This window comes from Lutra lutra, chromosome 11, assembly GCF_902655055.1.
Source record: "Lutra lutra chromosome 11, mLutLut1.2, whole genome shotgun sequence".
Lineage (NCBI taxonomy): Eukaryota > Metazoa > Chordata > Mammalia > Carnivora > Mustelidae > Lutra > Lutra lutra.
Genome location: NC_062288.1, coordinates 25,233,333 through 25,256,901, shown reverse-complemented (window position 1 = coordinate 25,256,901; position 23,569 = coordinate 25,233,333). Strand labels below are relative to the sequence as shown.

The following is a 23,569-nucleotide window of genomic DNA, read 5'->3' as shown; positions in this document are numbered from 1 at the left end:
TATACACTGATATTCTCATCAAAACACTCATAAGACTTCAGTCTTTTTTTTTTTTTTTTTCCTCCCTCCTATAGCACATCTTTCCCAATAGCTCAGCGGGACATCTTGAAGTATTTTTACCCTCTATCCTAATTTAGTTCCATATCCAAACTGCACCACACTCCATCACCCTTTTTTTTTTCCTATGTACTCTACCATGTGAGCCCAGAGCACCTTTGTGGTATCATGTGCAGACTGTGCAGAGATCTTGCTAAACGGGACTCTTAAGGTTCTCCCTGAAAATGGCTATGTCCTACATAGGCTTTCCTTGTTCTCCTGTTTTTGGCCTCCTCACTCTTCAACCCTTTCTATGGCAGGATCACAGTGCACAAGACTGTGTGTGATCTAGTCTCTGCCTACACACTGTCTAGGTTCGGCAATGGACTCTTCTGGCCACATGAGTTGGCAAGTCGATTTAAGGTCTTGTGACTAAAATGGATAAAATAACAGCTTCTCATAGAGATCTGCAAAGATTAAATGAATTGGTATATTTGAAGCTCTTCACAGCTCTGAATAAATGCTGGCCATATGATACCAATCTCTACATGCAGGTTTTGTTACCTCTTATGACTACAAGAAAACAGCCACCAACTACTACTGCCTGTCATACAGTCAATTAAATATTCTTCTGCCTAATCTTCGAAGCTTCCCAAATTTTACCCATGCTGTTTTTCTAATCATCTCTTTTGTTGATCCTGTATTTGGGCACATTTTCTGGATTCTTCCCTCCCTCTTCATAGCTGTTAGTTGCATTTTCATAACTTTTTCCATTAAATATTAATCAGTCCTCTGATGCCTTTATTGCAGCCCTCTTTGGACTTTCAAAATCCTATGCTTGATCAAAATCCAACAGGTTCACGTTTCTGAAGTTACTATTCTAAGAAAAAACTCCAAGTAGCATTTTCCCATATGATACATGAGGTTCACAGTTCTCTGTATGTTGGTATGATATACCTTCTCCAATTAAATCTTAAACTTGTTGAGGTAAAAAAAAAAAATTTTCTTGTCACTATATAAAAGCACATTTTTGGCATCTCAAAACCCTTACTTTTCTCATGATTAGTTAATCATTCAATTATTAGTTAATCATTCAATATTATGAATGTAGAGATAAACGTTAAACACTTAAAATGATTTTAGCACTTCACACGCCATTGAACAGAGAGACTATCTGTACTACTGTTGTTGAATGAAGAAGAAAAAGATAAATGATCAATATTTAGCTACTGAACATCAATTATGTGTCAGAAAAAAAAAAAGCCTAAAATTTAGCTGCACAGTGGGAGATTATGGTGACTTTCCATTCTGGAAACTTTCCCAAAAGATACACTGTAGCCTTTACATTAGCAGAGAAACTGATTCTGTGCTCTCGCCACAGAAGTTCCATAAGGGAAGCTCAGTTTATAAAGTAGGAAGAGGACCATGCAGTGCAATTCCATCTCACAGGGTCATGTGAGCCCCACCTCACCAGCATCTGCTTGTCTCTCTTGAAGTGGATCATAAATAATAGCAAGAAAACTGGGTATTCCAAGGAGGGAGGGGTTACATTCCATTTACAATATATTTTTACTTTTTATTATTTTTTTTTACAATATATTTTTAAAGTTGAAGTTAAATGCATGGGGTTTCAGCTTTGCAATGTGTTAGTAATAGCAATGCTAGAAATGCCTAGATTATTATTGAGAAAATACAGCACTCATATATAGGAGCCATTATGTGAAAAATGGCCTACTGTCTTATCTTCTATACTAAGACAATGGTGATAGTGAGACAATTCACTTTTTAAAAATTTTATTTATTTATTTGACAGAGAAAGAGTGCACAAGCAAGGGGAGCAGCAGGCAGAGGGGGAAGCAGGCTCTCCGCTGAGCAAGGAGCCCAATGTGGGACTTGATCCCCGGACCCAGAGATCATGAGCTGAGCTGAAGGCAGGTGCTTTACTAACTGAGCCACCCAGTGGCCCCGAGACATTTTCTTTTAATTTTAAAACTATTTATTATCTGGGGCGCCTGGGTGGCTCAGTGGGTTAAAGCCTCTGCCTTCGGCTTGGGTCATGATCTCAGGGTCCTAGGATCGAGCCCCATGGCGGGCTCTCTGCTCAGCGGGAAGCCTGCTTCCCTTCCTCTCTCTCAGCCTGCCTCTCTGACTACTTGTGATCTCTGTCAAATAAATAAATAAAAATCTTTAAAACTATTTATTATTTATACTCATAGTAAGAATAAGAGGTCAACAGGAATGAATGGATGAGGGAAGTAAAGGTTTTGGCACTAACAGAAATTTCAGTATAAATTGGTAGGTCTAGCCCATTTTATGGATTTTTGTTGTTCTCCATCGTGTACCATGCTCCTTAACCCTCTGCCTGGGCCACTGACAGCTAGACAGGCTGCGAACTGAGACCAGCACTCAGATAGTTTTTTTACATGTAATACTTGCCAAATAAAACCCAAGTATACATGCCCTGGGGCAGGACCATGCTCTCAAGATGTTCCTGTTCTTACGTTATTTTGTTCTTGGAATCTTTTTTTTATATCCTGTCTCAGAACCCGTGAAGCCATCTGAATTTGCCACCCATGGTTTAGGACTCCAGCCAACCTGCTTCTTACTCTCGTGCTCCCCCCTTCTCTCTCAGTCAAAGTTTGGTGGATGTGAAGCTCATTAGAAAGAATGAGGGTCAGAGATGAATTCTAGTTTGTCTAATTTTTGTTAAAACTACAGGCAACTCATTGCATATATGTTGGCTTATGTCCTACAAAACTTTCTGAAAGTATTTTATAAATAGGAAATGTTTATAAGACAATCATATGTCATTACATATTATAAAAAGCAGCAGTTTGCAAAATAAAAAAAGTTTATACCAGTTTTACCAAAGATTCCTGCTTCATTATGAAATATAATCCATTTTAAGTGTGTATGTATGTGTGTGTGTGTGTATATATCTACCTACATATAAATATATTAACTTCTATCAACATGAACCAAAGTACAACTAATTTTATAAATGTACCCTCACAAAGCACACTTATTTCTCATTCAAAAGCATATCAACATAGTCTTGAGACATAATGAAAAGCAATCACTTCTACTAACCTGGGTACCTCTACACAGGTTTTGTCAGAATTGGAATATTATGCTTAAGACAGTGATGCATTCATGTTCCATGTACATTATACTTTTAACATTTCTCTACCAGGTGAAGTTGCAATGGCTCATTACCCCCTTTTTATTAAAGACACAACGTTGCCTGTGACCATGAAATAGAAAACAGGTACCGCAGCAAAACAGGGACAGAAGACAGACTGAATCCCAATGACAAGAAATACCCTTTAGACTACTTGTACCTTCTTAATGGTCTTCTCAATAAGCATGTCTCCAACCGGCATCAGAATACCTCCAAACACAGCCAGCACTGCGCCGATGACTGCTCCGGCGATGAGCCCACGGTTTCGATCACAGCCCATTTTCTTTATCGGGGAAACAGGACTATTCAGCACCTGCTTCTTTCAAACTTCTGGCGTTGATTAGATGGTTTCAAGAGGTCTGGGTTTAGCCTTAGAAACAGATCATAAAACAGAAGCTTAAATAATCAGTATGAAAAGATCAAAGTACAAAGACAACGCAACTGAAAAGTCATTTTGCCAGTTATAAACAAACAGACGCTTTTCCTTTTTGTTTTAGAGATGGACTTTCTAGGTTAGGTCCTCCCCTTCTCAATGTTAACTGTCTACTGGTGGAAGATCTAAAAGATTTCGTCAGAGAGTATTTCCTCAAAATTCTCATCTTTTCAATTTTCTACCGTTGGATGATGAGCATTGAAATCTTATCTCAGGAGAACATGCTTGCTGTACTTCTGGCCTCATCTGCTTTCCTGGGACCCTTAGATGCCAGCTAGTCCTTTATCTGGCTTCACTTCCCAAACACAGCCAGCCACAGCCTGCCTGGAGCTCTCCTGCTCATGAAGATGTATTGACTGAGGTCTTCTCTGCCAAATGCTAAGTATGATAACACACATGGTCTCTACTATACCTTATTCACAAGTATCCAGCAAGATATAGATTTTAGAGGGGATGTTCTGAGCAGTCTCAGAAAGAATCAATTCTTCTAATCATTTGGAAGCTCTCTGTTAAAACAAAAATGCATGGTTAAATTGGGAAAATAAACTGGGAATTAATACTAGAATCTCTCTCATGTCACCAAAATTATAACCACTACTAAAAGAAAAATCTCATTTTCATGAATACTGAGCTCATGCCTGATTTTTTTTTTATAAATAATGTTGAAACCTGAACTATTTGAAAGAAGTGTACTTCACTTTCTCTTTTTTTTTTTTTAATTTATTTATTTGAGAGACAGAGAGAGAGCATGAGAAGGGAGGTCAGAGGGAGAAGCAGACTCCCCATGGAGCTGGGAGCCCGATGTGGGACTCGATCCCAGGACTCCGGGATCATGACCTGAGCCGAAGGCAGTCGCTCAACCAACTGAGCCACCCAGGCACCCCGTGTACTTCACTTTCAATTTCATTGTTAATAACTGAATTTTGGATAGACCATAGATGTGAAGAATTTAAATACATGAGGTAGAGGATATGTAGTTTTAATGATAGGCACTGCTTTGTTACGAGTCTCAGTTTTTTGTTTTTTGTTGTTTTTCTTTTTTGCGTATTCAACTGCAATATTATTTTGTCATCATGGGCAATTGCTTCACACCGATTGTGCTAAAATCAACTAATTTGTGCTTGTATGTATTGCACCTAGTCTATCTTATTTTTGGTATCTTTATACACTACGTGGTTATTTCACAAAGACTGAAAGGAAATTATTTCTGATATGAGTGGATTCTATTGTAAGAAATAAGAATTTGTTCCTTCTAATATTTGAAAGCACATTCCTATTTTTGGTTACAACTCTATTTTTTTTTTTTTAAGTGGGGATGACCTGGCATTGATGAACAGTTAAAATGTGCCTTGTAGCTTAGAAACAAATATTCCCTGCTTCATTGCCCAAGGCCATGGAAAACATAAATGCCAAAAGAATGGAGACTGCAGATTAAAAAAAATCACACAAAATATTTTTTGCCAACACTTTAATAATAAAAATTCGGGGCACCTGGGTGGCTCAGCGGGTTGAAGCCTCTGCCTTCGGCTCAGGTCATGATCCCAGGGTCCTGGGATCGAGCCCCGCATCGGGCTCTCTGCTCAGCAGGGAGCCTGCTTCCTTCTCTCTCTCTGCCTGCCTCTCTGTCTACTTGTGATCTCTGTCAAATAAATAAATAAATCTTAAAAAAAAAATAAAAATTCTACTTTTCTTGTGGTCTCAGATTTTCCCTCTACAGTGTTGCTGCAACAGAAGTGCCACTCTTATGACATCATGAGCACTTATTTCCGTGGGAGGAACCATTTCTTTTTTATATTTATTTATTTATTTATTATTTTTTTTTTTTTAAGATTTTATTTATTTGACAGACAGAGATCACAAGTAGGCAGAGAGGCAGGCAGAGAGAGAGAGAGAGAGGAGGAAGCAGGCTCCCTGCTGAGCAGAGAGCCCGATGCGGGACTCGATCTCAGGACCCTGAGATCATGACCTGAGCCGAAGGCAGCGGCTTAATCCACTGAGCCACCCAGGCGCCCCAGAACCATTTCTTTTTTTAAAGAATATTACTTGTATAGCTAAGAAAATAAGACTTGTCCTCAAAATGGAGAAAGATAAGTGGTACGGTTTTCCCAGGGCAATTTTATTTACTTACCTCTACTCATTCTTATCTTTGTCATATCTCTTTACCCATGCCTTATACCCTGGATACTTCCACTGTAAATCAGGGTGCACTGAACTCATTCACATGGAGATTCTGATGGCTAAGCAGCCTGAATCCTATTAGTGTCAAACGTTTTTTCCAATGTAAAAAGTAAATATACAAGCCTAAACAAGTGACTTAGGTTTCCTGCGGTCTGGATTTGGCTTTTTATCAATTGCTTGGGGGTGAAGTGTGAAGAAAAGCTTTCCCTACTCTCTGAAATCATGTAACATGCATTGCTATCCTGGTATTCTCTACACTATGAACAAATAATCATAATCAGGGTAGCTTATTAAGTAATATCTTACTGAATGCTCATTTCAAAGACCATCCTCCAACTCCCATTTGCACGTTTTACCTCAAGTAGCAATGCGAATACAGAGATCTAACCTAGTGTAGTTGAGACTTAGTATACTGACTAGAGATTAAGCCAAAAAACTGATCTGCAACTGTCTTGCCAGATGACAGTGGGCAAACCACTTAATCTCTCACACTTCAGTTTCCTCATGTGTAAAGTAAGATGCTACGACGAGATCTGCAGTTTTCAAGTGGCTGAACTGGTTCTTCAGATTCTTACATGGATGACAAATGGGCAGAGTAACTATGGAGTACAACCGTGGTGGGAACCCTGGGTCTAGATTCCCAGCTTCGTCCCCCTCTCCCACCTGATGCTCTCCTTTCCTCCACACTGAAGAAGCTCTACGAGAATATCAATAGAAATCAATGGCTTTGCAAACCCATTTAAAAATTAGTACAGGAAATCCCCACGGTTAAATTGCAGTTCTCTTTATTAAATATCATGAATCTATTTAAAAAAAAACTCAAATATTAAGTCATACCTTTTAGAAAGTTATTTTATGTTCCATAAAAACTTCACTAAAAATCTTCACTAATAGTCATGTCATTTGCAACTCTGACAGAAGGAACATAAAATGACTTAAAAATTAAATTCCTATTGTTGTTAAAATAGATCCATGTGCATATATTTGCCCTTTTCTAGATTCTGTACCGTAATCAAATCATAAATCTATCTCACTGTTTCCAGAATTATTTTCCTTTATTCAAGTAGCCCATGTACTAGAGGGAAGGGTTTCTGCAAAGGGCAGAGTCCCAGGAACGTCTGCCAGAAGACCCAGGGGACAGCACATGTTGTCCAATGCCTCCCTCTCTGAACCAGGAAATCCATTATTGTGACTACTAAGGATCCAGGGCCCCAAAGATGTCAAGTAAGGGGGAAACCTGGGTCCTGCTCAGGCTCTGTCTGCTTTAAACTTAAAACTGAAATGAGATAGTGTATGCATCCCCGTTTGTGAGTTTTAAGTTCATCAGAAAACAGAAGTATCAAGTAATTTATCAAGTAATTTATCCTGTTGAATCTCATGGTTAGACAGGTACTGGGATAACACTGGTTTGGATGTTATGTAAGGAAAGCTACAAGTAGTAATCCGACATTACTTCACATGTGTATTAATATTTTTGAGAGAGAAAGACTGAGTTTGTGTCTTTTTTTTTTTCCTCCACATTTTCAACTGATTCATTTTTGGTACACCGTTGTAACTTTCCAACTTCCCCCCTAATAATAGGCAAGATATTTGACATTACTTGGGTTCATTTATTTTCCTTCAGTGCCTTAATACCAGGAATAATTAGGTATTGTTATTCAACTCATACTTTAACCTTATGCTTCATATTATAAAATTAAAATCAGTTTTATTCACCTGAGGCAAAGGAAGGCCAAACATTACATAAGACACACTGCATACATAAGAGAAAAGCTCAGGTTACAGCACATTCTATTGAATGGTTTTTCCACCCATGTTTATCTTCACGAAAAAAAAAAAAAGTATAGTTCTTCCCCATTCTTCTCTCACATTTAGCTAGGGCATGTAAAATGTGTGTCTTGCACATTTGGTTTTCTTCAAAACATAGTTCCTTACATATTAAAATAGTAATTTATTTCACTTGCTAATTTTGGATTACATTTATTATTATTTCTCCTTCATAAGAATAGATAAGAAATTGATATCTGCAATAATTTACTTCTTGCTTGAGATACTTAAATCTGGAAAGCAAAGAAAAATCACAGGTACAGGACAGAAAACTAATGGCTGAATGTTTTCTAAAGAAGAGAAAAGAAAAAGGCATATTTAAAAATATCACTTATCACATACCTTTCTTGAATCTATAGGGAGACCAGCTGTATCTTATCAATTTACAGATTATAAATCCTATTCTTTTTGTAGAATTTGTAAGTGTATCTTATTCCCTTGGGTTATTTTTGAAAGAAGGAAGAAGAATACAATTTTTCCTTCGCCTGTTTTTTTTCCCTTGTCAAATCAAAGGAGTGTTTCCAGAATGAATTTAGGAGCATTGTGCATTTCCACTATGTTGAAAACCTGGTGGTAGAAACTGAGAGACTGAGCTCTAAGAAGCCTCTCCAATAAATAGATCAGAAAATCAGAGAAAATTCCCAGAGAATCTGTAATTCTTCCCATGTGTGGATAAAGCTGTGTTCCTTGGGAAACTCCTCCCAGGGAAGGCATAGCCTAAAATTTCCTGTGAACTGCAAAACTTGAAAAAGCTCAGATTACAAGAGTATTTGTACCATAAATGAATGCTAGGACCTTCATGACATTTTCTTACTCATGAGTGAGTAGCTCAGAATTCCTATTCTATCCATAAACCTTCCTTGCACGTTTCCTTAGAACAGAAAACCAGATCATACTCTTCTGTTTTCAACCACACACACATACACTGTTCTTTTGGTACACAGGCCTTCCTCACCTAAGAAATATGGTGCCCACAAAACCCATTTTTGGTGTTATTGATTCAACAGGTTAGATATGGATGATGAAAGTTAGTTTTCAAAATTAGATTCCTTTTCACACTCTGACCCTACACCATACCTAGGTGTGTTTCCATGCCATGATTTCCTAGACATAAATATGATTCAGGTTCAAACCCAAGCTAGTTGCAATGGGTGTAAACCAATAATTTAAATCTGCTTGCATTTCATCATGTGGAAACAGAAGTCATTAGATCCATACCTTATAATCTTCTATTCAGAGACAGAATTCTTTACATGCAATTCCAGTGTATAAACATAGCTAAAAGAAAAGCTATTCTGGTTGAAGGGGACAAGAAGTGTGACCCTTTCCCCTTCCTGTCCTACTTCGCTTGGGCTCTGAGTCATCCTCACAGAACCCTACGGCTCTGCAGAAAAATACTTCAATAACTAGATGAGAAGTTATCCAATATCTTTTCTTACAAAAGTTACCACATGTAACTTTTTACATGTGCATTTCTATCCTATTAGAATATGTGGGGGTAGGGACACCTAAGCGGCTGACTCTTGGTTTCAGCTCAGGTCATGATCTCAGGGTCCTGGTTATCAAGCCCAGGGTTTCACACTCAGCAGGGAGTCTTCCTGGGATTCTCTCTGTCCCTGCCTCCTCTAAAATAAATAAAATTTAAAAAAATAAGTGGATGTAAAAATATACAATGGAAAAAATTATAAACATCTATAATATGAAACAAAAATACATATCACTAAATTATACTTTCAAATACTATAATTTAAAACTTGTTCCCGTGGTAGTCTTAAAACAGTAAGTACACTGGACTTCATTACTAAGTCCATCTAGAAACAAGGCTACTTTTTGGAGTACTTGGAGGAATTACTATAGGTCTGAAATGATTTTCTTAAGATCATATCAGTTTAAGTAGGACTGTCTAGAGCTTTTCTTAATCTTCGAACCTCAGACAGGAATTCTATTTTTTCCCACCTCAAATTATACTATAAACAGTAAGATATCATGTGCTTTGCAATGGTTCAGATTCTGGACTTTGAAGTCAAGTGATTTAGGTTTAATTTGGGTCTCGATAGGAGAGTTTCTCTGTGGCTAAATTTTCTCTAAAATGGCTGTATCACTAATCAAATAAGGTTGTAAATTTCAAAAGTAAATGAGATTATGTATAAAATTTCCTTTATTAAAAAATGTTATTTTGGGGTGCCTGGGTGGCTCAGTGGGTTAAAGCCTCTGCCTTCAGCTCGGGTCGTGATCCCTGCGTCCTGGGATCGAGCCCCTCATTGGGTTCTCTGCTTAGCAGGGAGCCTACTTCCCTTCTTCTCTCTCTGCCTGCCTCTCTGCCTGTCATCTCTGTCAAATAAATAAATAAAATCTTTAAAAACATGTTATTTTGACATGTTATCATGAAATATTATTTTGAACAACCATACAATTAAACAGTAAAATGTTATTTCATACTGGCCAATTTTTTAATCTAATAAATGTATATAGTGTATACAAGTAGGAACAATTATTTGCAAAACACTTAGATGACAATAAAATCTGATTAAATTTGTATATATATACAAATTTAATCAGATTTTTTTCTATATATATAGGAATATATATATATATATATAACTTTATGTTCATATATATATATATACATAAACATAAAGTATCACACAAATGGGAGGTAGCTGCTAGTTTAGGAGATGCTGCTTAAAGCTTTTAGCCATAACTTGGGCCAGTGAATGAAAACACCTTGTGATTAAATCAAAGGATGGTTACAGAATTTCCTCCTTCAGAAACAGAAAACCCACAAGATTCAAGTGTGCTTGAGTAAACAGGGCTAAACATTTTCATAAAAAATAAGGGAGGCAACTATAAATGCCAAACTTTCTAGTACATCCTGTGCAAGTACTCTTTAATTGTAAGGTCAGTGTACCTCCCAGACTAAGCTGTTATCTGATGATGGTGGACTGGATTCATTGTTCTGCTATAATAATGATTCTGGTAAATAAAGATTTTCTACATATTTTTCTCTCATAAAATCCAATGGACCACTGGACCCTACATAACAAAACCCTTTTAGAATTTCGTTTTGGTTTTTTTCTGAACCAATATTGGAAGTAATGCTTCTTTTAAGTTCAAAAGACATTACTAACTCAAAACCACATAGGAGAGGACTGAAAAGTGCAAGCAAACATTTTAAAAACATCTTTCACTATGTTTCTTGATAATTCCAGAAACTGTGTGAGATTTACTCCAGAGAATTTATGCCATTTCCAGTATGAATTAACTTGCTGTAATTATTATTGAAACTTTTAATTTTCCTAGGATGATTTATCCTTAATTTAAACTTAGGGGATCCTGGGCAGCTCAGTCTTTAAGTGTCCGCCTTTAGCTCAGATCATGATCCCAGAGTCCTGGGATCAAGCCCCTTACTGAGCTCTCTGCTTGGCGGGAAGTCTGCTTCTTCCTCTTCCATTCCCCCTGCTTATGTTCCCTCTCTTGCTCTCTGTCAAATAAATACATAAAATCTTAAAAAAAAAAATCTTTAAAAAATAAATAAATTTGGTGTCATCATTCAAGGAAATAATTTGTATTTGTAATAATACAAATTAATTAATTTAATTTATTTATTTATTATTTATAATATTTATTTGTAATAAGTTTTCTACAGAGCCCAAATATTAATTTTGATTTCTTTTTATTCTCCTACCTACCAAGTTTTACACAATTTATACTAATTAATTAAATCTAGAATCATTATTTGGAATATAATTTACCATTCCAAGTAGCAATTAGAGTTTCTTTGTTCATTAAGGAAAAAAATGTTTAACAAGAACATATCCAAAATACACATTGCATTTAACCATAGTGACAAGGTTCACCAACAATTAATACTATTCAGATAGAAAATTAAACACACTAATGACTCTGTCCAGTAATAAGTAGTTAATTGCAAACTAGAAATGTTGTGGACATAAGAATAGCAAGTCATTTATAATAATTAATGCATTATATTAATCTTACCATGAATTTTTATTCCCAAATTAAAAATCAGGTATAAATAGCTTACGTGTACAATGAAAGTTTCACTGTAATCAAACTGGATCATAAATCATTTTAAATGTTAATAAATAAATGTTTACAGATGAAAAATTTTGAACATTAAAAAATAAAATGCCACTGACCATTGGACAAGGTTTTAATATTTTTTAAACATAAAATGTTGAAAGACTTGTAACTTGGAAAACAACACAAATCTAATTTTTTAAAAAAGCCTAATGACTTTGAAAAAAGAGCTACAGCTTTTTGTTGTTATTGTGATACAACTTCTTAAGAGTGTTATTATACTACAGTCATCTCCTATCATTTAGGAGATAGAAATCCTTTTTGTTAGAAACAAATCATATGACTTACCTTTAAATAGGCTAAGCAAGATTTTTCAATCAAAGGCTCAAACATTTGAACAGACAGTTCTTGGTAGGACCAAATGGTACTCTGCAGAAAAATTCTACACTAAAATCCTCATTACATAAAGCCTGTGAGTTTAAATATGCTTTAAAAAAAAAAGTACGATATCAAATCCCAGTGAGTGGTTTGTTGCCAGAGGAATTAGGGAAAAAAAAAAAAAAGGAAAAGAAACCCACCCACATCACACTACTGGTATGGCTCTTACGGGTCTATTTTTATGGTCTGGTGAGGACCCATTACCTATATCTGAGATACTCAGCAGACTTTTTTTTTTTTTTTTGGCCATTTTCCCATCCAAGTAAGTCAGAGGCCAGAGAAACAAAAGGCACTGACCTGCTGATCTGCCTCTAATATATTCTATCTTCCTGCATAATCATTATTCCAGATGATGAACTGGGTCCGGGGGGGTGGAAAGTGTAAATTAGGAAGAACTGGTAATCTTACTTCCTTGTCATGATTTAGCTTGCAAAACTCCACAAAACTGAAAGAAAATGCACTTCTCTAGATAGCATTAATCTAAAGTGCATGAAGACTAAGGATTTTGAAAACAATTGGAGACACTGTCAATCAACAAGGATGATAAACTGACTTTAAAAAAGGAAACAGCATATTGTTCTAACTGCAAATTCTTAACTAATGTTTATCATTTTCTGTTAGTTTTCCACAACTGTCATGAGTACAGCAAAATATCCATATGAAAACAAAAAATGAAATTCCCCTTAGGTTTCTTCAGCCAAAAGACAACTATTCAATAACATTTAAATAGAATTACAGGGGCGCCTGGGTGGCTCAGTGGGTTAAAGCCTCTGCCTTTGGCTCAGGTCATGATCCCAGGGTCCTGGGATCGGGCCCCGCATCAGGCTCTCTGCTGAGCGGGGAGCCTGTTTCCTCCTCTCTCTCTGCCTGCCTCTCTGCCTACTTGTGATCTGTCTGTCAAATAAATAAATAAAATCTTTTAAAAAAATGAATAGAATTACATTTAAGATGACCTTTTAATGTAGAGAGGTATATACTTAAGGTACTTTAAAGGAAAGGCAAGATTTTAAAATGAAATCAGAAGGTCTTGCCAGGGAGAGAGCATCAATACTAAGAATACAAAGAAATTCCCAAAATCATGTAAGGAAGATCAACATCTTTACAAAGTTAAACTGCCATCTATCAGACAGGCCACTGCATAAATGTCTCCAAGTCAACCTTGAAATAAAGCGAGCTGACAATAACAGGCAGGATATATTTAGTTCATTAGATCATATTTAAAGTAGTCCTTCTCACTGGATTGCCTGTGTTCTCCCTTCTGAGTATGGCGGGACTCTCTTCATTTGTAAGCATTGCAGTGCAACTGGACAGGAATCTCAACTGCCCTTTTTCCCTCAAGCTTTCTTTTTCCTAGGTATTTTCACGGATGCTTATATTTAAAAATGAATGCTTAGATATTAGTACTTACTAGGTATTAGGTATTATTAGGCTTTTTCTTTCTAAATCTTGAGACCACTCCATTAGGATAAAGTAGAAATGAACTTGTACAATCCCCTTGTGATTTATGCTTTTCATTTCAACAGAAGAGCTTAGAGATTTCAGGTAACTTAAAAAGAGGAGTCCTTGGAAGGACTGTGACCTTTGCTGTATTAGTAAAAAGGTAATAAAGGGCTATTTCAATAACTACCTTAAGAGTATCTATTTTATTGTTTTTGAACTGCTTTGATAGATTTTCTTCTCAACTTAAATTCTCACACACTTCCCCTGCCCCCAACACGACGATTCAAAAATAGCTCATAGACACAGGAGTTCAGACAGCTCCTATTTTAAAGAGCAAATTTTAAACATATTGCAAGGATAGTTAAATGACGATGAAAACATGAACACCATCACAGAAAGATACTTCAGAAAAAAATACAAGCAAAATAGATGCTTTGACACTGAACTTACTTGGAACACTCATCAGTAGGCTAATGCCATCCAAACCCTCTGACTGTCTCTGGAGAGAGAAATGTCACACAGTCCCAAGCAGTCCAAAGAACCAAATTTACATTCCCAGAGGGCAGCTGTGTTCAATCCCATAGACAGCAGTTCTTGAGTAGCTTCCGGAGTCTTGTGTGCTAAGACCCGGAAAGAGCACAGCTAGGTAAAATCTGTAACCATACATTTAGATTTTGAGCAAAATCTATACCTGGGACAATAAAGCAGAAAAACGCTGCACCCATTTCTGAGTAAACAATGTTGAGGTTTTCATTTTGGGAAAAGAATATGTACCCACAGTATTTTGAAGGGATGTATTTTATATGAGAGCACACCTTGCCGTGTGTACATCCACTAGAGCACTAGACAGATCTAGTAAAATGAAGGATGAAACTTGCAACAGAATAAAAAATCTGTTTAGGCACAGCTCTCTAGGAACGCTTTTTGGTGACCAAATAGGGTTTGAAATCAGACAGACAAGTGAATCCTGAGGTTACTGGGCACTGGCTGAGTCGAGTGGAGGTTAGTAGTTAAAGGACCTCTTACTCTTATTTTTTAATCAAAAAATGGACAAAACTAAGTAAGAGGATGGTAAGAACTAAGTGAGGGACTTCTTTGCAACACATGACAGGGGCCTGATCACTAGCACTCGAATTCAAACTGCTTCCACTGGGCCCCTGCCCCTTTTCTCCCTTCTGTCCTATTATCTGATGATTATGCAGCACTATTCTACATAGATTTGGCTTATTTTTTTGTCCTGTTTTTGCATCTGCTAGAATACTGGCTCCAAGAGGAGGGAGACATTTGTCCAGTTAGTTCACTGCTCAATCCCCAGAGTGAACACCAGACTCAAAGCTGGCAACCAATTAAATAAATGCATACACACAGTAATTATCATAACCATAATATTTTAAAAGGAGTCAGAATGGGGGCCCCTGGGTGGCTCAGTAGGTTGTTTCTGACTATTGATTTGGGCTCAGGTCACGATCTCAGGATCATGACATCGAGCCCCACATCAGCCTTCATACTGGGCTTGGAGCCTGTTTAAATTATCTCTCCCCTCTCCCTCCCTCCCTCCCCCTTAAAAAAAAATAGCATGGATGGTCAGAAATCAGAAGTTACTAGGCTGTCTGTTCATACCACAAATATTCAATGGTTTGAGATACAGAGCATCTATTTTGACAGTCACCGGACCAGAGTTTGAATTTGGAGTTCATCACTTCCTAAAGCATGTGCCCTATTGCTAACTACTTTGCCTCTCTTGGTTACAGTGGAAATACTGCCTTTTCAGAACTGTTGTAAAGATGAACAGTGATAATACTAAGGATTTAGCACAGAGCCTGACATATAGTGTTTAATCAGCTATGGTGATCATTGGCTATTCAGCAGATGTTTATGTTGGGGAATTTATTAAAGTAATATGAAAAAATAAGAAATATTGAAAATTATAAAAATGTATAAAATGAGAAGTTTCAATGCCCAATTTAGTTATGTTCGCCTCAACTGCCTATAGCTTTATGAATTTTAAGTTTACATACATACGTATATGGAATACTACACATACCAAATCATACTTTCTGCAACGGACTCTTCTCAAACTATATGCCTTGGAAATATCCTATTTTGGATAGAGTTAATGTTCTCTTTTTCCATTATTGAAAAATACCCCATAGTAAAGGATGTATTGTCTTTGAAATAACTGATCTCTTTTTTAATGACACTTTCATCGGCAGTTCTATGATCTGAACAAAAAATGCTAAGCATTCATATACAGTTTAAAAAAAAATTTTTTTTAATTTATTTATTTGACAGACAGAGATCACAAGTAGGCAGAGAGAGAGAGAGAGAGAGAGAGGAGGAAGCAGGCTCCCTGCTGAGCAGAGAGCCCAATGCGGGGCTCGATCCCAGGACCCTGGGATCCTGACCTGAGCCAAAGGCAGAGGCTTTAACCCACTGAGCCACCCAGGCGCCCCCAGTTTTAAAATTTCTTGAGTGCATAAACAATGAATTCTGGAACACTGAAAAGAAAATAAAATGAAAAAAAAATTTTTTTTAGTACAGCTGACACACAATGTTAGTTTCAGGTGTACAACATGGTGATTCAACAGCTGTGTTGTGCCATGCTTCCAGGTGTCGCTCTCATCTGTCATCTGTCACCTACAACATTATTATAATATCATTGTATGCATATATAGTTTTGTTTCTGTGTTCTAGGACACCTGTAAACAGCAGTGAGTGAAATTTCTAGGTCAAAAGTGTGTACTTTTTTGGCGGGAGTGGGGAGTAGAGTTTTACCAGATTTCTGTTTATACATATACACCACAATGTGTGAGACTACCTGTCTGCAAACACACTCATACTAGTTTATACTGAATTTTGAGTTTTTAACAAGTACTTTTTTATTGGTAAATATTCAGATGAATGAAGTTGAACCTATTTTCTTAGGTATATTAGCCATTTCTATTCTAAAATATTTGTGAGGGGTGCCTGGGTGGCTTAGTCAGTTGAGTGTCTGATTCTTGGTGTCTGCTCAGGTCCTGATGTCTCAGGGGCGTGAGACTGAGCCCTGCGTGGGTTCCATGCTCAGGAGTGAGTCTGCTTAGGATTCTCTCTCTCCCTCTCTCTGTCCCTCCTATGCTCGTGCACACACGCTGTCTCTAAAACCAATAAATCTTTAAAGTATTTGTGATTATATTCTTGTCCATTTTTCTTCTATGAATTTGTTTGTCCTTTCCTTGTTAATTACTAAGGAACTGGCCAGTCTTCTGACATTCGATATTTTTTTAAAAATTTTGATAATATTTAACTTCATTTTTTGTCCAATTTTATACTACTAAAGTTTAAAATTTTTCTGCCATTAACTTTCACAGTAATTTCCTTTAACATATTGTGTCATACTTTGAAAGACTCTCTTCATTTCAAAAATATTAAAAGTAATAATTCTTTTAGTATTTGTATGGTTTAAATAAAATCATTCGTAACAATATTTTTGGATAAGCTGATTCATGGAATTTAACACTCATGAAGTAAAAGAGGAAGAGAAAGTGAATTGAGTAACAAATATTGCAACATATTTGAGAAGCAGATGATGTACGCAGTGTAAGGACTCTAAAAGAGGGGTCACATGGCCTGAGTTCTGATCACTGCTTATTAACAACAACAAGATTTGTGGACTCAGTAACACACAGTCATTGTAATTCTGATTTCCTTTCATCACAAAGGGGATAGTCATACAGAATTCACCTACATCCTAAGGCAGAAAGATCAAATCAGATATTAGGTTTAAACCTAATGTAAATCTGTATGCAGCTTCTACTAGGAGATGGAATTTTTTAGGTGTTTGGCTTTTTTTTTTTGTTTGTTTTTGTTTTTGTTTTTTTACAGGCCAGGAAATGAAAAATCATCTTAGTATGATAGAAGAATCTTAGTATAATATACAATGCAATTTTAGATTGCATGGGTATGCAAAGACTACTAATTATGATGATGACATGAGGGAGCTCAGACACAATGGAGGCTTGTTGAACTAAGTCTTTCACCTGTGTTACCTCAATGACCTGCCATACCACCTCCCTGCGCCTTTAGATAACTGAGGTCACAAAGCTGGTGTGCGTCAAAGCATGGATTAAAACCTAGATAGACTGAATGAAGAGCCTATACTCTTTTCTGAAAGAAAACAAGAAGAATGAAAAGTTCTTGATCAATACCTAAATTTGCATATACTCTGATACATTTGTACACATTGAACAACAATTTTAAAAAACCTGATGTTACCTTTACAAGAAAATGATTTCTAACCACAACAGAGAATGAACAGTGAATGTGTAGTCTGTAAGTGGTTACTAACTGAATTATTTTGAAATTAAATAAAATCCTCCTAAAGGCCTGTAACTATTTCAGAACATTAGCTACCAATGTCAAACCATAAGTAAAATTTATCACTTTAATCTTTGGGGATAACTAATCATAATATACACACATATGTATACATATTTATGCATATGTATATACACATAATTATGTGTGTATGTGTATAAATATACATCTATTATTTTCAATTGCTACCTTGCTTATTTGTGAGAGCATCAAACCAATGGCATGTTTTACCTGCTTTCTATGGTGAGAAAGGACTTCACATGCAGGAATAAAAATAAATGAATATAGATGGACATAATTAAGACATAACAGTATAATGTCATGCCAGTCAAAGCTTGAGAAACTAAAACAGAGGCTTCTAAGATGGCCTTAGAAGAGAATTTCAAGGACACCATTAAAGGTAAGATGCAGAATGTCAGGGTAATTAAAGTTTAGATTTAAACCATGTAATCTAATGGCTGGAAACACAGGATAAAAGCAAAGACACTACATTAAAATGAGAAAGTAAATTTACCCATATATTTAATAGAAGCCATGGTAGGAGCTGTGTGGAAAAGAGACTGAAGAGAGAACACCTCTGTATATGCGGCCAGTGCTCATGTGGGCAGGGCCAAATCAATATGTAAATTTCACAGGCCACCTAAAAATGTTGACAGACCTAGTCTTTACTTCAACAGTTCGCTAAGCTGACTCAGCTCAGGAAGGGGGAAGAAAATAAGGCAATATTTAAATGATACTAGGAAACATAAGGAAAAGGTATGATCAGCATAGTTGTCAGAGTAATTTGTGCTCATACACTAAATGGAGAATTATTAGGGGTTAAAACAAAAATATTCAGGTGAAAGGATACCTAGGTCTGAAAACATGGCATGGTGAAATAGTAGAAAAGAAAGCACAATAATCAATAAGGAAAACAAGCCATTAACAAGTGCCAAATTAGAAAAGGTTGAGGAAAAAAATATATACAACCTATTATTTTGAAATTTCACAGGACAAATATTTTTAAAAAATGACTGAGCTGAGGGGGAAGCACATTTGATTCTTAAGAAATGTAATCTGACTATACAGATAGCCCCTGAAGTGGGGTCTTAAAAATGAAATAAAATAAAGAAGGGTTAGCAAAATCCGGTTACATTCGTGTTAGCTCATGGCTTGATCAAAATGAGGTACTTTTAAACGCTAAGATATCAGGGTTTTTTTTTTTATTACTGTTTAATCATCAGGGAAAATTGAAGAGTGTGGCAAGGTATAACAAAAAAATTTACACAAAGAAATCAGCTGAATAATGAGAATCAAAGTGATTTTGTTCCATTTCGTAGACATACTAACCACCTTAATTGTATGGACATCCATGCCACTGGACAATCTGTTACCTTAATTTCAAAGATACACAACACTTGGACATCAGATTCCTGTAAGAGTTAAATGTACATGCATGTGTACACCCACGTACCCACGCAAGCGCGCACACACATGTATGCGCACACTTTTCCAGGGACGTAGAAGCATACCTAATTAGGTCTCTTTAAAGATGAAAAGAAGTTTCTAAGATGCAGGTTATACAACAACAATTTATTTTAAAAAATCACCACACAGGAAAAAATACACTCCTGTTGCCTTTCTTTTTCTGTTTGTCTGAAGTGGAAGAGTTTTACACTACAAAGAATCACTTGGCACAAAGCCTACATTTGAGTGATACAGCCGCCTCTGCTAGAAGGTTTAAGGGAACATAAAACAGTCTATCAATCCTAGAGTGAAATCAAATCATCACCATCATTCAGTCTGGTTCTCAGTGGGCTTAAAGGAAGGGTTTGCTCTTGGACAAGCCTGAGTTTTTGGCCTTCAAAGAGACCCACAAGTTTAGTTTAGAGTGCTACTTTTCCAATGAGCTCCTTGGAAGAACTTGAAATATATTCTTAAGATTTCCAAGAATCTACTGGATTCAAGGTGGGAACATTCTACACTAGTTGTAGTTTTCAGTTTGAATAAAGCCTCGTACAATAGTTTGTAAGAAAACAACAACAACAAAAAAACACTGAAAATATACACTTGCACACACAAACTGTTTATATAAATATATATGATAAAGTTTCCAGAAGCAAATATTGACCTGGAAATGTTATGAATCATTTCGCTCACGTCTTTAAAATATTTCAACAGGCATATTCCAGATACCATAAACATAAGAACCTAGATGGAATAAAAAGTGATACACTACCACTCTGTGACACAGTAGACAGGTGAATTTAGAATAATTCTAAAATATCAAAACCCTGAAATTGGCCTCCATGTGTCTCTGTGATCTCAAGGTTATCTGCTCGTGGCTCATCAGAGGTAGAGTAAAACCTTCCCTCTGTAATCTCTACACTTCGATTCTGAATCATAAAGAAGTTTGACTTGCCTATGAAACTGAATTTTGGCTGTGACATTTCAGTAGCAGCATTAAAGCCTGCACTGTGGGGCACCTGGGTGGCTCAGTCGGTTAAGCATCTGCCTTCTGCTAGGCTCATGATCCCAGGGGCCTGGGATGGAGCCCCCATTGGGCTCCTTCTCCCTCTCCTCCCACTCCTGCTCTCTCACTATCTGTCAATCTGTCTGTCTCTCTAATAAAATCTTAAAAAAAAAAAAAAAAAGCTTGCATTGCACTTTGGGGCATTGAGAGTAAAACTGATAAAGGAAATCACCTGGAGGTAACTGGACTAGGGAGGTTTAGGTGGGTTTAGGCAGCATCCACCCTGTCTCTGCACAAGTCTCTGTCATCATCCTAGCTCTGCAACAAGCAACCCAGGACCCAAAACATGTTTCTCATGACCATCCCTTTCAGATTCCTGAAGGTCACTCTTCTCTTTTGTTCTGAGGGTGTGATTCAAGTAAACAGCAGCGGCTTGTAGAGTTATGAATTGCTACGGAATGTCAGCCTTGCTTGACTCTCTCGGTCCTGCTGGTTTTGTTCTGCTTCATGACCTCCTCTCTCCTCAGGGACTGCTGGGACCCAACTGTTTTCCCGGCCGTGGGAGCCTGAGGTCTCTCTGTTGTGGTATGCAGGTAGGCAAACTGTCCCCCTCCACCATGCCTCCAGCTCATGGGTAAGGAGACAATTGTGAACTGGAGTGCTTCTGTTCTCTGAGGGTGTTTCACTGGACTCTGTGAGGCACTTCTGTTAACAGCACAGTGCTTTCCTGTTCCGAGTGAATGCTGAGAATAGGACTGTTTTCCCAAGCCACAGATACAAGGCTCGGAGCAGCATCCTCTACGTATTCCAAGGGCTAAAAACCATTTCCTGGATATGATCCAAGAATGAGGCTAGGCCTGTTTTTCCTCTCATTTCCTATAACTCCTCAGGGAAAACTGGGTCATCATGGTAGGCTGGAGGAAAGGTGGCTACCTCGGGTAATACTGGGAGCTGAAGTGAGTCCATGAAAGCATGGAAACCATACCATTTCATGAACTAACTCATTTCGAAAATAGAAACCATGAAAATATTTCCTACGTTATAAAGAGGCATGTCCCCAAATATTGTTTTTATAATAAATCTCAGCATAGATTTCTATCTTTCATAAGCTTCTCTTTTAATTTTTCTTTCTTTTCCTTGGTCACCCTACATGTATTTGTCCTGGTTGGTTTCTATGCACCTATTGGACATTTCATTTTTATTTTTCTAGTATTTTGTCAAAAGGGTCCATGATTTTGGTTATATAAATTTGGAGTTGCATCCAAATTACTTCGCACAGTTGCATTTACAGAAGCATGGCTATCCCTAAATCAGCAGAAATCATGAATTCATTTGACCCTTCACTCCTTTTACAAACAGGCTCACATTATCCACTTAACAGATATTTCTGTTTTGAAAGGCATCCAGCCTCCAAATGGGAATTCAATATACCAAATGTTATCAGAAAATACTTTTGCCTAAACTTTGCCTTATTTTGTCACTTGTTCTTTTAACCTCATATTTACCACCCTGTGAAGTATAAAATATTTAAATTCTTCAAACCATGAAACTAAAAAAATGAAGATTAAATTATATTTGTACTATTTACTAGTAAACTTTCTCTGGCTCATGTCAGCTAGGTTAGGGGGAAAATACTGTCTGATTTTCTTTTTAAGTCTTTTGGTGCAAATTTATTACTTGGAAAACTTTTCTTTCTAGAATAGTCTACCATTGTATAGGTCACTCTTTCAATCTTCCTCTGATCCTAGGAGAATAAAATTAAAACTGAGAATTTTTTTTTTTTAAAGTCCAGTACGTAAGTGTTAAGACATGTTTTGGGAAACTGGCTTTGATTTTTAAAGATGAAACATAATGAATAAATCTGACTAAATTCAGCCATTTTAACGGACTAAATCATGATCTGTAAGGGATATTTCATTATGCTTGAGAACTTCCCAGAGGAAAGACAGACAGTAACATTTCTTCAGGAGCTTCACACCCTCAGATCCTTAGTGCCTCCCATGTAGGGAGGAGCAGCCTGTGACATGGAAGCCATGAGTGGCTGACTCAGCTTTTAGAGATGCCTTTAAATATTAAGTTCAGAAGGAAAATTAAAAAACCGCTCCCTGTTTTCATTTATAAAGGTTTTGATTCTAGAGACTCCCTCTAAAAATACAAATGTTCCATTTAATACTTTCCTTTAATTAAATGGAGAGTGTTACCAGAACATACATTTTCGCTCAGGACTCACAAAGACATTGGTCAACATTGCACAACATTGGTGGGAATCACTCTTTCTACTATTATCTCTCCCCCATCCCCATCCTCAATGTAGAAGAATAAGGAAACATATATGCATGCTGCTGGAGAACTTTTCAAAATCTCACGGAAAGTCAGTCTAAGTCAAAGACAACACCCCAAGAAAGGGAAGAACAGAAAAAGTTAAGGAGAAAGAACTAGCAAGTTTGATCCGACTATGCCTAAAGAGTACTAACTGGAGTTTTCAGTTATGTGGACAGCCAAAAATCCCTGTGTTGATTCAGCTAGCTTGAGTTAAAAGTACCCAAACTGATACCTTGAGAGTCTATGTAAAATGTGGACCTCAGGTCACATATATTTCAAGCAAATAAAATATCTAACCAAATTTCTGGTTCATTAAGTGTGGTCAAGAAATAGGACTTAAACAGGAGGCCTTTTAAAAAAAAAAAGCAAGAAATATGGTTTTCTACACTACATGCAACAGAGATATTAATATTAAGCACATATAAAATACCATGTGACTATATTTTCTTCTATGTATCTCCAGAACTCCTTAGTGTTATACTCATAAAAGGTCTTATAAAAAGCTCAATTCATCATTTGCTTGTTTATTCATGACTTGCAAGGGAACCCGTCACAATGGAGCTCCCTATAATGTACTCACTGGGAACTGTGTCAGTAGTGTTTATCATTACATCCCAGATTTTAAAACAGTGCCTGCCACATAATAGGTATTCAAATACGCATTGAATAGATACTGAAAAACCTATAGGAGAGGTACCACAGCATAGATAAAAAAGAGACATGGGTATGTTTAATACTTTGATAGAAGAGGAGTTACCAGGTTATCTGACACCAAGTTTAAAAGGACTGCTTATCTTTTGCACAGCAAAGGAAACAGTCAACAAAACCAAAAGACAACTGACAGAATAGGAGAAGATATTCGCAA

General features: G+C 36.8%; 1 protein-coding gene and 1 long non-coding RNA gene across 5 annotated transcripts in view; one reads left to right on the top strand and one right to left on the bottom strand.

Annotated features, from left to right (window-relative positions):
- Nucleotides 1-23,569, top strand: part of LOC125081465 (uncharacterized) — a 489,301-nt gene that overhangs the window by 78,857 nt on the left and 386,875 nt on the right. The window lies entirely within an intron of this gene.
- CD36 (CD36 molecule) overlaps nucleotides 1-23,569 on the bottom strand; it is an 81,918-nt gene that overhangs the window by 26,648 nt on the left and 31,701 nt on the right. For 2 of the 4 annotated variants that reach the window (XM_047696134.1, XM_047696135.1), the window contains exons 2-3: nucleotides 4,063-4,156; nucleotides 3,378-3,587 (exon numbers count right to left, since the gene is read on the bottom strand). In XM_047696134.1, the coding sequence (XP_047552090.1) occupies nucleotides 3,378-3,497 (120 nt within the window). In that variant the 5' untranslated portion in view covers nucleotides 3,498-3,587; nucleotides 4,063-4,156. Of the gene's footprint in view, nucleotides 1-3,377; nucleotides 3,588-4,062; nucleotides 4,157-12,044; nucleotides 12,246-18,444; nucleotides 18,508-23,569 lie in introns of those variants that run through there. The other 2 variants (XM_047696133.1, XM_047696132.1) reach the window with 2 other exon arrangements.